Source organism: Polypterus senegalus, chromosome 4, assembly GCF_016835505.1.
Source record: "Polypterus senegalus isolate Bchr_013 chromosome 4, ASM1683550v1, whole genome shotgun sequence".
NCBI lineage: Eukaryota > Metazoa > Chordata > Cladistia > Polypteriformes > Polypteridae > Polypterus > Polypterus senegalus.
Window position 1 is genome coordinate 250275843 of NC_053157.1, and position 21829 is coordinate 250297671.

Here is a 21829-nt window from a genome sequence, read left to right on the forward strand (position 1 = left end):
AAGAATGTTGATTGCCTGTTAGACTTTCAGTTGCTTCAGTATCTTTAAGTGATGATTGCATGTTGGGTCATCCGACTTCACTGCTCTCTTGATGGGATGTTAAGGATGATAGAGCTGAATTGAAAAGAGATGTGGGATTACTTTTTGTGTGGTTGATTACTGTGAGTCACATTAACGTGATGTAATCTTATAAAACGAATGCTGAGAAGAAGACTACAAACAACTGACAATGAACATAAAACCATACATTACATACACCATCAGGTGATAAACACAAGAGACACTCCTGGATTTGTAAGTGTGGCCCGATGTTAAGTAGCCTGTCCCTGAACCTGCTGCTGCTGACCACAGAAAATCTCAAAACTATCTCAGCAGCCAAAGAGAACAGTGGGGCCCGATGTCTGAGGTGGTTTATAGCCTCTATGGCACGGACCACCATGCTCAAATTACTGAAGGACAATTTAGTAAGTAATTTAATGTCATTTATGTACAGTAGCTCAGTGCAGATGGGCTACTTCATGAACGTGACATGCATATACGGTAGTGAGAGACCCCATAAATGGCACAGTGTAAGACCTCCGCCACGTTTCAGCAGTAACAGGATCTCATGTTCACATCAGATGGTGCTGAGAGATGGAAAAGAAAATACAAATAAATCACAAGCCGTAACATTCAGGTGTTCACCTTTCACAGGTTGTGTGTTCAGAACAAACATCAAATTCTGACATCAGATGACTGAGTATTTATCTTGTGACAGAAACATTCTGTTGAAAAGTCACAGACATTAAATTTCATCTGCCACAAATCAGCCCACCCTGTCTACTGTCCAAGCCCCTCTGTGATCATTCAACGGATTCTCAATTAGATGCCAGACCACCTATCTTGGTATCATCTGCAAACTTAAACAGCTTGTTCCTTATATTCCTATCTAAATTATTTATATATATTAAAATAGGAGCAGCTGTAACACTACCTCCTGCTGGTCACCACACTTAACATCGGCCAATTCTGATGAGGTTCCTCACACCATCACCCTCTGCTTCCTGTGTCTGAGCCAATTCTGCACTCATCGACACACATCACCCTGAATTGCCACCTCTTGTAGTTTGATGCCCAACCTCTCATGTGGCACCTCATCAAATGTTTTCTGAAAGTCCAGATAAATAATCTCATCTGCTCCACTCCGGTCACATCTTCTTATTGCTTCCTCATAGAATTCCAGCTTGTTAGTGAAACACGACCTCCTCTTCTGACCCCATGCTGTCTGTTCAGTAAAACTCCGGCACTTGCCATGTGTTGCTCATTCTTATCCTTAATATTTGTGTCCATTCATTTTCCTGAGATGTTCATTAGGCTCTTGGATCTCTCTGGTCACCCTTTTTATATAACAGGATACTATTTGACATTTCCAGTCCTTTGGAATTTCCCCAGTGCACAGTTACATCCTAAAAATATGAATCAGTAGTTTATATCTGTACTTACTAACCTCCTTAAGAACTCAAGGATAAATACAATAATAATAATAAAAAAAATGTATTGATATAGAGCCTTTCCCATACTCATGGAACTTATTAACCCTTAAACCACCAAAACCAGGTATAGTCCCTTCCCAGTGCCATTTGCCCGCATGCCGGAGTTGACCAGTTTGTGTCGTGTATTTGTTGAGTAGCCAGCTCCTGACCACTGGCGCCTCCTGCAGTACTGCAGCCTCACTGTTCCTGATTGGGCCGCTGCACTGGACTGGCCTGCCAGCATCAGCGCTTACCTCTGTGTGTTTGTGTTCAGCCCATTCAAGCAGTTGGCTCGGTGATTTACTGAATGTCATCAATGGCGTCAGTTACACCTTGTACATGTAATAATTGATTGTTGCAGTAGTTTTTTAAATAGTTTTTATAGTTCATTGGCAGGGTTTAAAATGATCAGTGTTACAGTAATTGTGATGCTCTTTGCATGAAGAAAAATATGTGATCCATTAAAATTTCACTTTTTCTTAATTGTGACGTTTACTTAAAAAGTGCAGCAAAAAAGTATTTGGCATCCAGGGGTGCATTAATCTCCAAGTATGTGGCAGTTTATAAACTATTATGAACCACTTTTATCAGATACCGAGTGACTTTGGAAATTGGCATTTGTGCAGATCTGGTGAACCACATGAACAATTTCAATGTAAAGTTGCAGGGTGAAAATAACTTAATTTGTGATTTATTAACTCATTTCAAGGCATTCAGAGCAAAGTTGATACTTCTGGATGGCCAGGTGAAAGATTGTAACTTTGCTCACATGCCATGCTGTGCAGAATTGCATAAAAAGGATGAAGCGGAATTTAATTTCTCATTAACAAATTTAGTTATTTCAGATCTTAAGCAACAATTTCAGAAGCGATTGGCTGATTTGGACACCAATGCCAGAGAAATTTGATTCTTTTAAAATCCGTTTGACTGTGATGTCGCTGATGTCCCAAGTCAAATTCAAATGGAAATTATTGAACTTCAGGCAAATGAACATACTAAAGATAAATACAAGGAAGGAAACTTGATCGATTTTAATAAACTTTTGAACACTGAGCAGTTTCCAAATTTGAAGAAATTTGCTTTTAAATTTATCTCCATTTTTGGGACAACATATCTTTACAAACAAACGTTTTCCCAAATTGAATATATCAAGTCAAAATACGGGGCAAATTTATCTGATGATCATTTGAAGTCGCTACTTGTAATTAGTATTTCAAAATTTAAACCTCAGTTTAATAAGATTTTAAAAACACAAAAACAGTTCCATCATTCACATTAATGGTTTTATTATAATTTGTGATGAAAATATGAGAATTTGCTGGAAGTGTTCATCATCATTAAATATACGATAATTTAATCTCACATACTCTGTAATTAGTTTATAAAAAGTTCTGCTTTCAATAAAACTCATACATCTAGTTATTTATCTTTTATTTTAGTACGGTCCACTGAAAAGTGCTGAAGTACCCAATGTGGCTCTCATGGTGAAAAGTTTGGAAACCATAAACGGCAGCTCAAACAGCACTTAACAGTAAATAGTCTAACAACTCAATATAAGACAATGAAACGAAGAGGCCGACAATGAAGGCTCACGCTGTCCTGCACACACAAGTCTCCTAAATGAGTTATTGAAATGCCTACGTTTACAGTGTCCATTTTAGGAAGTCGTAGTTTTACTTGTTCCCGTTATTATGAATTATAACTTCTCAGTGTCACATATTATTCGTTACTACTCACGAGTCCCACTTCATTGAGATTCTGTTTTATATTCTGTATAAGCAAACTTTTTAAAAGGAGTGTTTAATAAACTGACTATAGCAGACTTGTCATCTTCTTAAAATGACTTTATTTATATGATATTGACAATTAATCATAAGGTCAGAAATCAAGGAGGCTGTGAGTTTCATGGACTGCGCTGTTTCTTTGTTTTCGTGACATCGCGTCAGTAGAGAGTGCGTGACGTTAACAATGCATTGTGTCCTAAATGACAGCGCACACGCTTTGTGATAAAAGGCCAATGTGTCTCAGTTTGTTCAATAATATGTTTTGACAGTGCATTTTAATCAGAATTATTGTAAATATATTACCCATATTCATTTCCCATGTAGATATATAACGTTTGGTGAGAAAAAATGAAAGAGTAACAACACATATAATAGTTATGTTGCATTATTTATAATTAACAAAACTCTTCGTTTATCTGAAATGTTCTCCTTTGTATTTTACGTTTGACAATGGAATGCTTCAGTGTACAGTCGATTTATTCCACTTCTGAAGGTGTACATTGTTGGTATTCTCCATTACATTTGCCCCCCAGTGTAACGCGTGTCATTGTAAGTGAGGGGCAGCCGACGAACTCACAGGAGACAAAGAACCTGCTCACCCTGATGACATGAGGGCTTTTCCTATAAGTATTACAATCTTCAGCTTTTTCTCATTCCTGCCAGTTTATTATTATTATTATTATTATTATTGAACACGTATGTAGAGGAAATGTGTGTCTTATTTTATGTGTGTGACAACATGGACGGTAAAGCCTTGAATGAAACTCAGTGTTGATGCTTTGGGTAACACGACAGGTGAGGAGCAGAGAACGTTAAACGTGTCAGTGACTGTGGGGGATTGTGGGACTGAAGATGGTTTAAGAAAACAGAAACGACAAAAGCTTAGTCTGTCAAGAATTCTACAGTGGTGCTTGAATGTTTGTGAACCCTTTAGAATTTTCTCTATTTCTGCATAAATATGACCTAAAATTTCATCAGATTTTCACTCAAGTCCTAAACGTAGATAAAGAGAAACCAGCTAAACAAATAAGACAAAAATATTAAAATTGGTCATTCATTTATTAAGGAAAATGCTTGAATATTACATATTTGTGAGTGGCAGAAGTATGTGAACCTTTGCTTTCAGTATCTGCTGTGACCCCCCCAATAACTGCAACTAAAGGTTTCCGGTAACTTTTGCTCATTCTTGCACACCAGCTTGGAGGAATTTTAGCCCATTCCTCCGTACAGAACAGCTTCAACTCTGGGATGTTGGTGGGTTTCCTCACATTAACTGCTCTCTTCAGGTCCTTCCACAACATTTCAAGTAGATTAAGGTCAGGAGTTTGACTTGGCCATTCCAAAACATTCACTTTATTCTTCTTTAACCATTCTTTGGTAGAACGACTTGTGAGCTTAGGGTCGTTGTCTTGCTGCATGACCCACATTCTCTTGAGATTCAGTTCATGGACAGATGTCCTGACATTTTCCTTTAGAATTCTCTGATATAATTCAGAATTCATTGTTCCATCAATGAAGGCAAGCCGTCCTGGCTGAGATGCAGCACAACAGGCCCAAACCATGATACTACCACCACCAGCATGTTTCACAGATGAGATAAGGTTCTTATGCTGGAATGCAGTGTTGTGTTTTCCTTTCTCCAAACATAACGCTTTTCATTTAAATCAAAAATATCTATTTTGGTCTCATCCGTCCACAAAACATTCTTCCAATAGCCTTCTGATTTGTCCACGTGATCTTTAGCAAACTGCACATGAGCAGCAATGTTTTTTTTGGAGAGCAGTTCCTTTCTCCTTGCAACCTTGCCATGCACACCATCGTTGTTCTCCTGATGGTTGACTCATGAACATGAACATTAGCCAATATGAGAGAGGCCTTCAGTTGCTTAGAAGTTACCCTGGGGTCCTTTGTGACCTCGCTGACTATTACACGTGTGCCTTGCTCTTGGAGTGATCTTTGTTGGTCGACCACTCCTGGGGAGGGTAACAATGGTCTTGAATTTCCTCCATTTGTACACAATCTGTCTGACTGTGGATTTGTGGAGTCCAAACTCTTTAGAGATGGTTTTGTCACCTTTTCCAGCCTGATGAGAATCAACAACTCTTTTTGTGAGGTCATCAGAAATCTCCTTTGTTTGTGCCATGATACACTTCTACAAACATGTGTTGTGAAGAGCAGACTTTGATAGATCCTGTTCTTTAAATAACACAGGGTGCCCACTCACACCTGATTGGCATCCCATTGATTGAAAACACCAGACTCGAATTTCACCTTCAAACTAACTGATCATCCGTGAGGTTCACATACTTTTGCCACTCACAAATATGTAATATTCGATCATTTTCCTTAATAAATAAATGACCAAGTAAAATATTTTTGTCTCATTTGTTTAACTGGTTTCTCTTTATCTACTTTGAGAACTTGAGTGTAAATTTGATGATGTTTAAAGTCATATTTCTGCAGAAATATAGAAAATTCTAAAGGGTTCACAAACTTTCAAGCTCAGCTGTATTTACATCAATCTTTTACTTTGTTGCGCTGCACTTTGGAAGACTACTTATTTACCCCCCTTTGAGATGAATTCACAAGGAAAGGATGTTGCTGACAAAGTCAGGTGTTTTCTTTTTTTAAGTTTGGCTCCAGGTGTGCTTATCCAGCTGCTCCTTCTTGTCAGTACTTAAATGATCTTCATGTCCACCTCTGGATGAATCCTCAAAGTTTCTTTACAACATTTTTGTCTCATTAACGCAGAAATCCCGAGGCTTTCCCTAAATTACAGAAGACGCTGTCGATTGCACTGATTCTGTTTTAAAGACAGTTGTGATTAGTTATGCAGAGCTCGCTTTTACTCACATTGCTTTTTGGAAATCAATAATAGAAATCAGCTACAGATCTGGGAATCACTGAGTAGGAAAAACTGTTTAATGAGGAGTGTCGTGCGCTTATGATGTTGTAATGATAACGTCTGTAGAAGGGACACTGGATTGTTGGAGATATCATAAAATTATTTTTAGATATCTTAAAATGGATGTATTTTTAGATTTCTATAATTTCATAAAATATATTTTAAGGTATCTATAAATGTTCCTTTGGCTTCCCATAGAAACAGTAACTTTTTTGGCAAGGTGCTTAGAAATGACTTACGTTAATTTAAAATGCTTAGATGGCATACGTCTGAGACTAAAAGACGTTTCTGCTTGTCCCAAGTTACATCAATTGCTGTCATTACAGCAGCCGTCGCTTATGGAGAAATATTTCGGGCAAAATGAAATAAATAAATAAATGCGTAAATAAATAAAAGTACTGTCAAATGTGAGCATAAATAAATAAATGTGTCATGAAATGAGAGCCTTAATAAATAAATATGTCATGAAATGAGAGCATAAATAAATAAATGTGTCACGAAATATGTTTTTCGTTGCTTATTTATTTATTTCATTTTGTCCGTAACATTCCTGCAAACCGTCATGAAATACGACTTGAAATAAAACTGTCACTTTCACTCGTCAAAGTTGAGAGGGTGGGCTCTAACACGCCCTCTAGTTACTGATTGGTGAATCGATAGCACAAGAATTAATTAGAAAAATGCTTACTACTGCCGATGAAATGGATTCTGCCGAAGATATTACGTATTTCAGAGAGAGAACTGAAGATTTATCGGAAGAAATTACAATGTTGGCGGCCCTTTTAGAACTGAGTATTTGACTCTTGTTTTACGAGTAGAAAGTCAGTTGCATATTCGCAGCTACTTTTTCAAACAACTGTACAGCTCTGATCAGCGGCAAAGTTGTTCAGTTCAAAATATTAGATGGAGCTGCTTTGGGCATTCCATGTCAAAGTACCTAAACTAATACAGCCGTTGCAGCTTACCGTGTATAAAACTGGCTCATTCCCCTTGTGATCGTCTTCTGAATGTTACATTAAATTTACCAAATCACCAATGCTCTTCCTATTCCTTTCTTGCTCCTCCGCCATATTGTACATTTGGTAATCTAGGATATTTGTTACAGCCTGAGCTGATGTGTTCTCAGCCAGAAAGACCTCTTTGTAAAGGTGGACATGTTCAGTGTGGTGCCGTCCTGATTTGAACTCGCTATTTCATCTGAGGTTTCCTGCCTCCCTTGCTCAGCACAATCTCCTTCACTGACTAGAAGGTTGTCCGTCTCATTTTACCTGGCAGGCTTTTTGAAGAAAGCAGAATTTCCCCATCACTAGTGACGCAGTGCTGCCAGGTCTCTCCCATCAAAATGATGCCATGACACCCTGTTAGGCGTAACCCCTTTGAAAACGTCCTGGTCTGCTGTCAGACAGTGTGGTTCATTGTCTGCCGGCTCTGCTCAAATGTCAGGAAGATTCAGCTGGTGGTTGTGAAGGAACTGAAGTGCTGCTGCCTGTGAAATGGTGGAGAAGTTACAGCTCTGCATAAAGATAACATCTGCCAGAAAGTCCTGGTCTTCAGTACCTGAAATTGTAATTATGTGAATTATTACTCATGATTCTTAAACCTTAAATGTTTACAGATTGAAAATGTGCCTCATTACATCTGGAGCTTAAAAAGCTGTACGTCTGTAGCTTCATCTACTGCATATCTTAAAATAATTAGATAGATAGATACTTTATTAATCCCAAGGGGAAATTCACATAATCCAGCAGCAGTATACTGATACAAAGAAACAATATTAAATTAAATAGTAATAAAAATGAAAAAAAAAATAAAAATAAAAAAGCAGACAATAACTTTGAGTAATGTTACCATTTACTCCCCCGGAGTTATTTACATTAATTACAAAGCAAAAGCGAACTAAGCTGGTAGACACTAAATCTGTGAATTAATTAGAAATAAATAAATTGAGACCCACTTTTAAAGGCCCGTTGCATCTGAGGAGTCGCCTGCTCTTCTGCTCAGGTTTGTAGGGCCGAGTTTATAACAGAAGAGTCAAATGTGGACCTCACATACCTCGTCACTGCCAGGTTAAATGTTTATTAAATTAGAGACATTGCTGTTAATTTATAAAGGAAAACCTGTTAACAACCAGTGCCATTCAATAATAACAGCTTTCTATATGAAGATCTCTTAATACCGGCTAAATATAATTTAATTGATCACATGATTTACAGTAAATATATCCCATACAATTAGAACTGCCTCCATACAATAATCACCATACAGCCGAATGTTTACTCGCCTATCACTGTGTTGAACATGCGGTGCTGTCAGCCATCTGTGCTGTCATCAACTACAACATAAATCTTCTTGCCACAAATATTTCGAAGAGCGGCCTCCATGGATTGTTCCAAGACACGAGCCAATGAGTTTGACGAGACTGCTCTCAATTTCTGGCAGTACGCCTCCCTGTTTCCAATGCTTAATTACGAAAGGACGCATCTTTGTCATTTATTTGAGCGACATGCCTGAGTCCGCACACAAGGTCACAAAACCTTCACAAACTGGCGGCTTTCATCTGACGATTTTGTTGTTTCTTCTGCTGTTACCTGAAGGTGAACACCTATTGATCTTAATTTCTCCTTGTTCTTGAGATGGGTTTTAGATTTAAAGTGGTCATTGCAAATATCTTTTCGTGTCCAGTATATAGTGTGCTGGCAAAATGTTCAGAAAAGTTGTTTTCCAGATTTGTAAAAGTCGCTGGGATATTGTTGTATCCTCAATTTTGCAGTTAAGTTCATGCGGGAATTTAAGAAGATCGTAATACAAATACAATGGAACACAGCATGCTAGGGTTAGCACGGGGTACCACAGTTGTGAAGATTATAAATTAATGTATAGAAGGACTATTATTTAAAATAATAATAATAATAATGTTATGAGAAATGGGACACCATAATGAATGCAGAACACAATGAAAACGAAATTAACTGATTTTATTTTCTGACATACAAGAGTAAAAAGGAAGACAAAGAAGAAAACACAAACTGATCTCTTCTGTTCCAGCTGATAATTTGATAAATGAACCTAAAAATATAACAGATGTCACTTTGCTCCATGTCGGTATATCCTGGGTGGTGTGTGAAGGACGCTCTATACTCCGAATGTGTTGGTTCAGGTTTCAGTTTGAGTTCAGCACCTTCTTCATATCGATACCCAAGACAACGTTTCTTCACGTCAAGACTACAAGCTGGAGGCCACAGGCGCTCAATAAACTCCAACAGCAGGATGGACGATTAGAAAGCTCTGCTCTGAGAGAGTGTCAGCTACACAAAGCTTCAGCTTCATTTACTTGACAGTAAACTCCAAAAAGCAGAAGTGGCCCCTTCTGTACCCCCACCTCTGAAAGTCAAATTTCACCCCCTCACTACTCGCCATTGCTTCACTCTGCTGGGACTTTCTGCATTTTGGAAGTTTATGTTTCATTTTTTTGGCCACACTCTTTTTACATTTCATTTCATTGATGTTCTCAAATGTGTGAGTATAGCTTGACTCTTACAAGGACTTATCTAAAAAGGGTTCATTGGCCATGAAATGCAAGAAGGTAGAAAAATATCAAAAGTGGAAACCACAAAATGAAGAGGTGACATTGATGAAATACGCTCAGTGGCAGAGGTGACGTGGATAAAATCAGAAAGGACAGAACAGAAAAGGCAGGTACCAACTGAAAACAGAAGAAAGCTGATTGGTGGAAGGAACTGTCAGTCACTCCTGAGTGGATTGTTTAGGACAGCCGTGGCATGCGGACTTCAAAGTTCATGTGTTTTTGAATTCCAATCTGTGACCATGCACTGAATAAGTCTGTTATTTATCAGTTAGCATGTTCTGAAACTGTAATGTCATCACAAAGATCACACAAACACGTAATGTGGCATTTGTGATCAATCACTTTTGTTGATTTTTATGGCACCATTCATCAGCCCTGTATAGAGTGACACTTCCAGATCGGCAACCCCACTGCACCCCATAGCACATTTGGAGTTTGGGACTGGAGCACAAAGTGGATGGCACTCTGAGAAGGACAGACTTGTAAGACGTGAACAAAGCCAGCTGCCCTCCCTGGTCTGTCTTCATTCAGAAGGACTCACCTGAGTGGTGGGATTGTTCTTTGGCGCTCCTGTTAGCCGACATTTCATCAGCTTGCTTTCTGTGTTTCATCTGATAACCAGCAGAGTTAATCAAAGATGAGCCAGGCCTGTTACAATGTGAACATTCTTGATATTTTCTTTTGTTTTAAATATTTTTTCTGCTACTTTGAGTTCTTGGAGGCCTTGTACATTAGAGATTTTTTGAGAAGTTGTGAGTGTAAATGTTTGTGGCGTTATGTCTTTAAATTATTGTATGGTTTTGAGTCAATGGCCTGAAGATGAGGATTCAACCCTCCAAGAACTTCACTGTGGTACTCATAGGATTGATGATCACGTCAGAGAAATACCATTTTTAGTTTGTTTTCAGTTTTAACATCGACATTTAAGGTATATCTTCTAGTCGGTGACTGCTGGTGATTTTCATTATGACTCCATTAAGCATTTTGGTTTTTGTCAATGCCTGCTCTGATTCTTTAGCTATTGAGTCTTGCTGCAGTTTCTCGATGTGCAAACATCTGATTAGCCACATTTCCTCTACCCAGATGACAGTTGTAGCTGAAACTCTAAAAGCAGGTGGACTTTATTCACACTGCCGTCCAGCAGATCATCTCTGGATATTAGTGGCTGACACAACAACACCATCCATTCAATATAAGGAGCCACAAAATCCGACCCCATCATCTTTGGCCGATCTGCTGTTTTATTCAAAATCAAAGCAGCCTGTATCCTCCTTATAGGTATTAGAGTTGGACATTCTGAAACGTCTGTGACACCCTGGGGGGCTTTATTAGCTCTGTGCAATTATTTGGGTTGGGGGCATCAGTGCTAAAACTCCTGAACCAAAAAGAGTCAAGGCGAAGAGCCTAAGAGTGAGCTGAGGAAGACAACATCAGACCAAAGACCTGAAGAAGGAGCACGTCAGAAAGACAATAAGTGCACTCCACTACCAACAAGGGTCTTTCCTTGACCACTGAGCACAAACACAACTCCACACAGCACTGGACATCATCGTTAAAGGCTTGGTATCGTTAAAGTGGCATGAGTGTGCCAAGAGACAAGTAACTAAACAGCCAGTCCTGCTTTTCCATGTTGAATTGTTATGTGCGAGAAGCTCCTGATTAATGGTCTCTTTTAAACTTCTCACTTTTACAAGACTGAATTCATATGGAGACTCAAGAAAGTTGACAGTTTGGTCCTCTCTGACCCAAAGCTGCCCTTCAAAGTGAGGGCACATTGACTGGGATGTCATACAAGAAATCTTAAAGAGGGAACTAAATTCATTTAGATAAACTTTATGAATCCCAAGGGGAACTTTGGACGCATACAGCAGCAGAAACATAAAAAAAATCAAGGATGTGGACTCACAAGACAAATAATTAAATCAATCAATCAATCAATGTAAATTGTGCAGTAAACGCAAATTGAACTTAAAGAGTATAAGCGTTTAGGATTTCGGGAGGATGCATTGCAGTGGGTAGAAAAGACCCCCAAGGCGCTTCTTAGCACACTGTGGTGGAATGAGCCTTTGGCTAAAAGTGCCCCACCTGGAGGCGATTTTTCCTGATGACCTCCAGTTTTGCCGCCATCCTCTTTCCATAAGAGCGCGCAGTGTGTCCAGGGGTTGCCCTGTGATGGAGCAGCTTTTCTGATTGGTTTCTTCAGGCCTTGTGCTTCGTTTGAATGTCCCAGGAGTCCACAGCATAGAACAACACACAGGCTACTCCTGATTTCTAGAAGATTTCCAGCAGATGGCTACACACATCAAAAGACCGGAGTCTGCTCAGGAAGTCCAGTCTGCTCTGGTTCTTCTTGTACACCACCACTTTACAAGCCTGCTGTACTTTGACTCATCTCCATTATTAAGGCAGCCAATGACAGAGGAGTCTTCTGAGAATTTCTGCAGGTGGCAAGTGCTGGGATTGTACTGGAAGTCTATTTGTGTAGAGGGTGAACAAGAAGAGAGGCAGAACATTTCTCAAAGGTGCTCCAGTATTACATACCACCAGTTCTGACACACAGCCCTTGACCCTCACAAACTCTCTTCTGTTTTTCATGTAGTCCAAGAGACTGTGGGGAGCATTGTGATGTGTAGCCTTGAGCCTCTTCAGTAATCAATAAGACTGAATGGTGGTAAAGGCCATGGAGATATACAAGAACATGATCGTGACTGTGGTGCCGGCTTTGTCCAAGTGAGAGTAGGACTGTGGAGCAGACAGACGATAGCATCCTCCAAAATGATATGTGTCTGATTGGCACACTGCAGACCATCCAGATGTGCTGAAAAGGGAGGTCATAGCTGTTTATGGACCAGCCACTCAAAGGTCTTCATGATTTATTTAGTAAGAGTAACTGGTCTGAAGTCCTCAGGGTCACTGGAATGCCCCTTCCTTGGTTCTGGGACCACACAGGATGCTTTCCACAGCTGGAGAACCTTCTGGAAATTCAGGGAAAGGGAGAGAAGGTGTTATGCACTGCAGAAATGTCTCTCTTACTTAGATCCTGTTATGTAATGAGATCTTCACAAAGGCTTCTTCTGGTCTTACTGACATTCACAAAGCATCAGTCCGGTGGTCATTCACCAGAGTGCAGTGTGCCGTATTGACATGGTGGTCTCAATAATTGGGAAAATGAAGGACTCACAGGTCTTAGACTAAATACTTACAACCTCAAATCAGAAAAAAAGAGTTGCCAAGGTATGGAAAATGCAAAAAAAATACAGTTATTTTTAAATGTATGTAACCCACTTTAAAGTCGAGTACTAAAAAATGTGTAAATGTATGTTTATATGTATAAAACACATGCATATGAATATCATTAATTATTGAATAATTTTAGAAAAATAACAGCATGGGGAGAGGAAGTGTGTTATATGTAGCCTAATAGGATAAGTCTTTTAATCTGCCTATGTAAGCCAGTACTGGTAACAGGACTTTTAACTGGAATTGTCTGGAGAGTGGAGGGGCATCTCGGGAGGTGAAAGGTTAAAAAAGACTTCTTGTATAGCAGTCGCTAGAGGGGGACACTCCGTAAAGAAATAAAGAGTTTCACTTATTCATTTTTATATTTTAGTTAGAATTTAATATAATAAGTGGGAGTATAGTTAGAATGTTTAAATCAGTTTATAGGTTTATGTCTCTAAGAGTATTAATAGTTTCTGCTTTTTTGATTTTTTATTTCAAATGTTATATGTAATTAGTTTTGTAACTGTATTAATATCTTACTATAAAAACATAACAGTCAGAGTAAATAGCATTTGGTGGTTTTGAATATTTGATACTGTATTCTTCAACTTGAGAGGATAGTTAATAGTTGAGTCAATTCTGTTGTTCTCCTTTGTGGAGACGAGACTGTATTATGTTTGAAATGAATATTTTTTTTTCACTTTGATATTAAGAAAATTTTCTTATTTTCATGACAAGTGAATATAGTACAAATCTTTTAATTGTGCGTATAATTTTATGCATTATCTGTGTATTTATTAGAAATTAGAATGGAAATATAACAGAGATCTCATTAATGTTAGAGACAAAAAACAAACTGATTTTGTAATTGTCCTGCAGATTGTTTGTTTGTTATCCTGCCTGGATTTGAATTGGATGGCAAGGCCGCAGCCTACTGGAATGGATCGCCTCTTTCATTGTGCACATCGACTTCATGTCTTCGTGTTCGATTCCTAGAACTTTCACAACAGCGAGTTATGCATCTCATCTGAGAACAGATAAGAGCGAAAATTAAACTCTTTAACTGGTTCATCGTTGTTAAATGGTTTTGGACTCTTGTTTAACGGATGTAATAGATACCAATATAGAATTTTCTCATTTTTTTTTAAATCATAATCTTTTTTTTCTTTTGTTATTGCTCTAATAAATCTGCCAGTTTTTTTTTTATACACATTTGTTGGTTCGTCTTTCATGCCTCCTTTAACTAAACCTGGAGTAAAATTGTAAAGCGGTGCATGGTGAGTGCTGGCTGTTGTTGTGGCAAGAATGCCTTGTGTTGCCCTCCTCACCCACTAAGCGCCCGCTACATGTACTTTGACTTTTATTTCATTGCAAATAGTGTGGACCCAAGATATTTCATGTTTTGTTTAGTCATCTTCATTTCGTTTGCTAATATACATCCATTGCTGTATTTCAGACCTGAAACACATTCCAAAAAGAAGTTGGGACAGGGGGCAAATTAGGGTCACCAATGAGGTAAACTAATTAAATAATGATGTGATTCCTTTAAGAGGTCACTGCAATCGTGATCTGTGATTTGGATCCACAATTGGCTGAGTCTTTGAAGAGCAAAGATGGGCAGAGGATCTCCAGCTTGTCAATAAGTGAGTGATGGAACGATTGACATGTTAAAACAAAACTTGTTGCTCAAAGAAAGATTGGAAGGGATTTGCAAATTTCTCCGACAATGAGTTTATGGATTTAAATTATCAAATATTAAAGCAATCAAGTGGACTGTGTTTTTACTTTGATTGTGAATTAATGGAGTTACACAGTAAATGTGTTAGTGACTGAGATTGTGCTGCTGTAACTGGAAGATTCATTAGGAATAGTGCAGACAGAAGAACTGTCATTTTGATTTAAGGAAATGTTTTATTATCGTACTGTGCTGTGACTAAGACGGCTTTGTGCCGATAGCCTCTCTGGACCTTGACGATGTGTTCACGAGGGATGGATGTTGCTCGTAAAGTTGGAGGCCTTTTTGACAGCAGGTCCAGATGGGTTTATCCCGCTGCTCTTTGTTGCCACAGCAGTTGAGTGGATATTTCATGTTGATCTCCGTAGGAATCACAGAGTTCTCTTTTCACCATGAAGGTGTCTACAGTGATGTCCATGGTGCGGTTTCTGTTTGAATGACAGTTGTAATTAGTTTGCGGAACATACTTAGATTGACTTTACACTTTACATATATAATAGATTTTAACTACACAGTGTGGATCACTCAATACTAACAGTGCTTACCTTGGAGTGTCCAACGCGTGTCACACTGTGCTGGTGGCCGTATCTGCGCCTCGTCTCTCTGATGTTCTCCGAACTGACAAGTTTGAATTTTGGGTCCAGCAGAGTGAATTCAGCCTGATTGGTCACAGCGGGTTTGTTATCATTCTTTTAATGGCGGGATTCAGAGGCGTCAAGTGGCAAGGAATGGAAGACGGATGATTGTAAACACGTGAGCAAGCTTCTGTAAATTTGTCATCATGTTTTTGATTGCAGTTTTAAGTTGGCTTGATTCCAGAACAGATCTCTTATGCCAGTGGTTCCCAAACTTTTTCGATTCTCGCCTGAATCCATGTTTTCCCAAGGCACAGCTCACGTCCCAAAAAAATTATAATTTGTGAAATAGCCAATATTTTTTTTTTTTTTTTTTAAAGAAAGGGTTAAGTAAAAATAAATAAAAAACTTATTTACAAAAAAATGTAGTTGAACAAAATTCAACTAATTATAATTGGTGGGGTTGTTGTGTAGCGGGTCCATAGCTAAGAAAGATAGGCGGCTTTTAAATAATTCATTCACCGTGTCAGTTCTGTGGGTGCGATTGTGCAGCCGCGGGGAGTTCATGGAGTAATCGGGGCGAGTCGCACCTACACGTGAGGGTGCGATTGTTCTCAATAGCTTAATCAGCTTCCTGCAGTGCACAATTGAGACGCTGTGCCCATGGAGCCATATAAGAATGGGCTGACACAGAAAGAGAGGGAAAAGAATAGTCGAAAAGGAAAGGATTGATCTTTGAGGTCCTCCACTATGTGCTGTATGCTGCAATGAAATGGTGTCATTGGACAAAAGCACCTTTGAAAGCAGCTTCCCAGTAGACTCACCGATCACAATGTTCACCATATCTACAGCGGCCGGTAGAAGGAGTTCTACTGTGATGGTACGAGGCTTTTTATATTTTACAATTCTATGTGCCACCTTGTAAGATCCTAGCAATGCATTGCTTGGTATTGATGCCTGCTTATAAAAACTAACTTTTTGTTGATTTAACTCTTAACATTCTGGTAAAGTAGTCACAAGATTTACTAACCAGGCTGGGATCATTGGTTTCTAAATGGCGATTCAACTTACTTGGTAGCATGCGCTCTGGTGCCATAACTTTCATACACAGTACACACTGCGGCCTCTCTTCACCATTGACTTCTGTAAAACCAAAGTCCAAATAACTGTCATCATATTTTCGATACTTGCGCTTCTTCACACTCTAGTTGACGATGCGCCCTCTGTATTTTCACTCTCACAACGCTTATTACTGTTTAGTAAAAACCGAAGAAGAAATACTTCAAAAACTTCACTTGACTTAATCGCAACAATATACAGTTGATACAATCTCCGAAAACTAATTCAACATTAAGACCGTGCGAAACCGACAGCTATTTATATACGAACACAAAGTACAGAGAAAATTCGACAAACTAGTACAACAATCGAGAAACTTAATTATTGTAGAGTAACGATTTGTAAAGGCTTTCGCAAACACTTATTACTAAGTGAGATATTGGTTTGCACCAGGTCTGCCAGCTGTCGCGTCCTATCACATTGAATTGAACCAGTCTCTAATGCTATCCTTCCATAGCATCTCTCAAAATGATTTGTCAATTTAGTTTATAAATATGTGACACATAATCTATTTTCTTATTTTAAAGTGCCTCATCATCCAACGTGAATCCGGGTTTGCACTACGTGCAGAACACAAAAAGCAAAGTCAGTGGAGCCTCAGGACAGCCTGATCAGCGCTTGTCACAAATTTTACTGTGATTGCATCTTTTATTTGATGAAAACTCATTAATTCTAAGCTCCACAAATTATTATAAAATATTAATAATTGGAATATCTCATTACTTGATGGAATAATAGTATCTGTTAGTTCACTGTTTCCCAGCCTGTGGCTGCAGGTTTTTGTTCCCATGAGCTTCTGTTTTTAATTGGACTCCTGACTTAATTAAGTGATGTGTTATTTCCCAAGTTCTATGTTTTGGGAATGATATAGAAATTAGAAAACTACATTTGGTAATATATACAGTATATACTAGCAAAATACCCGCGCTTCGCAGCGGTGAAATACTGTCTGAATATTTTTATTAATAAAAAAGTAAACATTTTTAGACTGAACGAAAATATGTAAAAAATTAATTGTTAAGGATCTCTCTGTATACCACGTTGTCAGTTCGGCCCTCTGGTTGTAATATGACTAAGCTGTGTGCTGAGCTCACTCTTGAGCATGCAACATACAGTTGGCCATGTGAAAAGCAATCCCGCCTCAAATCAATGCCAACCTTTTGTAGTGTTTGTCCCTGAGACTTATTAATTGTCATTGCGAAGCAGAGCCTTACTGGAAATTGAACGCGTTTGAATTGAAATGGGAGATTAGATGGTATAACGGGGATGCGAGGAATAAAAACTGTGTCACTGAGGCACTGCCAGTAAATATAGTTGCTTCAATTAGGTTGTTTTATAGAGATGTGACCTGAAGTCTTGTGCCGTTACAAAGTTTCGGTGGTTGTAAGTTTCTGCTTCCTTGGCGAAGGTCGTAAACGAAAGAAGACACCGCAGTGAACACAGAAGAGAACCCGTGGCTTAAATAAAACCTACACAATAACTATAAAAATCGTAATAAATGAACAATGAAACAGCGGAGAACCCGTGAATTAAATAAAAAGGCTTTATCTTTGGCGAAGCAAGGAAAAAGGACTTTCTTATATATCGTTCGTTTATAAAACAGTGCAGAAGCTCTGAGAAAGCTGCTTCCTTCGCAAAGTAAGGAAACGACTGAAGAGACGGCGTGGACGCGGTAAGTGTTCAGCAAGGCAGCTGAAGCGCTGCATTATGGGATCCGTAGTTTATTGTGTTACCAGTGCTTCATATCCCCGGGCCATTAATAACAATAATACAGTATATAAAATGATCTCGGGCGGATATAATTACGCGGGCGGATGTTGCCTGCGGGCCTTGAGTTTGACACATATGGACTAAATAGAACTTGAAAAGATATATTTTTTCGTACATCGAGCCCGCGTGCTATTGTGGTTTTGCTTGCATGCCTCAATAAGTCATCCTCCCCTCGCTCTTACATTTTAACCGTTCATCTAATGAATACACTGAGCATGGCTTTACCAAAACAATCATTGATGGCGAATAAAGTATCCATTATTCGAGTATGTAGATCGGGATATATATATGCATATATATATATATATATATACCCGTAGCGAGAAGTAGTGTGTTAAAAAGCTAGAAAAGAAAAGGGAACATTTTAAAAATAGCGTAACATGACTGTCAATATACAGTATTTGTTTTGTGAGTGTTACTGAGTGTTGCTGTCATCAAGGATTTGATTATCATTATTTCTTTCAATCAGGTTCGTATTTGTAGGATGTGTTGTGTTCAAGTTACATTCCGTGTTTGTCAATCGTTGTAAAGATGACAGGTTTCATTCATCGATTCGTTTCTTACTGCATCAATAAACAGCTCGTCTTCTTCTTTATCTGAGACCTGACACACTGCATGCACGGGTTTTTTTTTTTACACTGTTTTCCTGTAGCGGGACATTGACGTTTTCCACCGTGTGCTTTGTTTCCGCAGTAGCTGGATTTATGAATATGCTTGTATGTATCAGACGCTTCATATTTTTTTGCTGCCTTTTCATTTGTGTAATTTGGTTTTTGCTCAGCGCTCTTTGGAACTGTTGCTTTTTGTCTGTGCACTGCGTCAGTTCACGTGAGCCGAAGGTTCCCAGCTGTGCTGGTGCCATCTCGTGCTATGTCCGTGGCTGTATTTAATGTTACCTTAGTCCTGGCACTTAAAACTTTCTCTCGCAGTTTCGCTGAGTTTGTGTCAAACACCACCCTGACCATCTCATCTTCCTCTGCATAAGCACAGTCCTTAACCCGTGAATATTTAGTGGCAGTTTGCTATTGGATTGCCGCTGACGGACGGCCTTATATGGGCAGGTACTAAATTACAAACGCCAGCGGCAGCCTGTCTATGAACTTAATTTAAAGTGTAGGTTTACATCGTGCTTTGTTTCCGAAGTAGCAGAACTCATGAATATGGTTGTATATGTCACTCGCTCGCTTCTTATTGTTTCGCTGCCTTCTCAATTATATATTGCATGTTTTCTTCAGCGCTTTTTGGGCCTCTTCCTGGTTTTCTACGTACTGCGTGATTACGTGGAAGGCGTGATGATGTCACACGAAACTCCGCCCCCACGGGTTTCAAGCTCATCTCCATTACAGTAAATGGAGAAAAACAGCTTCTAGTTATGACCATTACGCGTAGAATTTCGAAATGAAACCTGCCCAACTTTTGTAAGGAAGCTGTAAGGAATGAACCTGCCAAATTTCAGCCTTCCACCCACACGGGAAGTTGGAGAATTAGTGATGAGTCAGTCAGTCAGTCAGTCAGTGAGGGCTTTGCCGTTTATTAACATATATTATATATATATTAATTAATTTGTTTGGGCGGGATAGGTGGTTAAGTCAGTGTGATTTGGGGGAATACAAAATGCAGTTTACAGCATTCCATGCAGTTCTTGCTCAATGGTATACATTGGACAAACATCAAAAAGAATCGCAACACGTATACAGGAACATCGCAACGCCGTCAGAAGAAAGGACTCAAGATCATTGATCTATGCGGATACTAAATCAACAGGACATACATTTAACTGGGACAATGTACAAGTAAGATTTAAGGCCAGTACTAAAAGTGTCTTGGCTATCAAATGAGAGCGCCATTAACAGACACTTGGACATAAATCCAGCATATGCAAATTTAAGAAGAACATGATCATGATAAACAAGACTTCACATCTAATAACCCCGATCACACTGACTTAGCCACCTCCCCGCCCCCTGTCATTTTTTGCTATATATTGTCTTTGATTCTTGTAAATCTAATCATTATCCTCTGATGAAGACCCCTGGCAGGGGTTGAAAGCTCAGGAATAAAAACAACTTTATGATACTTGATTCAGTTTTCTCCCTTTGTGGATCTCCTGCTGCAAATATGCAAACCGTATCAAAGACCTTCTCTTCCATATATATTACTGTATATATTACCTGCTATATATATTTGTTAAAAGAGCAGTTATATGGCAATAATGTATTTTTTTTCTTTTTAACAATATTTTCATCTTGATTTTCATCCTACTTTTCTAGGTGCTCTAATTGTTTAATTAATCCATTATTTACTAATTAGTGGGTTTAATGCTAAAGTAGTTACAGCCTTTGATCATTCAGTGTTGTCTATCCGGGTGTCTTCTCTGCTCATTTTTAAATTATCAGTAATAAGATACAAGGAAGGGGGAAAATGGCTCAGAGAAAAGGCAAAATATAATGAAATCAACCAAAGAGAGTTAAGCATTTAAATCAATAGCAAAAGCAGAAGTAGTTCTAAGTGTCTTATAAATGTAAACATCATGCGGCTGTGCTTTTCTGCATGTCAAATAAAAGAAAATGAATCCCAGCTAATTAAATGAGCTCAGTGCTGTCAGGTGTTGTCACGGATTAGCAATCTGGTTGGAATAAAAACCTGCCGCCACAGGGGGTCCCCATGCAGGGCCGAGTTTGGGAATCACTGTGTTACTTTAAGGATTCAGTCTTCTTTCTCAGATGTGCTTGTCTATATTATGGCCATGTAGAGAGTTAAGCCTTTATTTTCTGCCTACTTGGTTTTAACTAAGTCAGAATAAAGAAACCATTTGAGGGAAAATGACAAAGTGTGTTTTCAATTTATGTATTTCTTTTTAAACCTGCAATATTGGGGCTGTGGAACCCAAAATGACAGTTGATTAAATGTGATCACAAGGAAAGATGAGGGCTAATAATAATTCAAAAAACAGGAACAATTATAATGATAATGTAAAAGGGGAATATTTATTAAAAGAGGTGGGGGCTCCATGAGTGAGGTGTCTTATTTTATTTAAACTCTTGTTTGTCGTTTAGTACATTCTGCCTGTCAGCATTACTTTTGAGTTTTTAGTACTCAGACACTGGAAACTACGGATGAGCACAACTCTTTGTTGCCAATTCGTAAAAGTGAAAAATAAAAGAAATAAAAAGATTAACAGACGTCATTGAACTTAATTATGAGTTTGTGTAACGTTACCGCAAATGGCCAGGAGATGTCACTAGAGAGGCGAGTGTCCAACGCTTTGAACCTTTGATACGATTTCTGACACAATTACTTCAAATGTTTCAGAGCTTTTTGAGTCTTCACTCCGCCCTTCACTAGTCACAAGTTTACATACACTTTGTTATCTGTGCCTTTAAACAGCTTGGAGAATTCCAGAAAATGATGTCAAGCCTTTAGGCAATATGACAATGAGTTTCTGATAGCCAATTAGCCTCATTGGAGCCAACATGTTGATGGATGTTAAGGCCGACCATCAAACTCACTGCCTCTTTACTTGAAAATCAAAAGAAATCAATCAAGAGCTCAGAAACAAAATGGTAGACCTCCACAAATGTGGTTCATCCTTGGGAACAATTCACAAATGGCTGAAGGTTCC

General features: G+C 38.7%; 1 protein-coding gene across 1 annotated transcript in view; it reads right to left on the bottom strand.

The window, feature by feature from the left end:
• Nucleotides 1–7632: 7632 nt before the first annotated feature.
• Nucleotides 7633–21829, bottom strand: part of LOC120529036 — a 56630-nt gene continuing 42433 nt past the window's right edge. The window contains exons 8-10 of the mRNA XM_039753098.1: nucleotides 15289–15432; nucleotides 10328–10397; nucleotides 7633–7757 (exon numbers count right to left, since the gene is read on the bottom strand). Of these exons, the coding sequence (XP_039609032.1) occupies nucleotides 7633–7757; nucleotides 10328–10397; nucleotides 15289–15432 (339 nt within the window). The remainder of the gene's footprint in view (nucleotides 7758–10327; nucleotides 10398–15288; nucleotides 15433–21829) is intronic.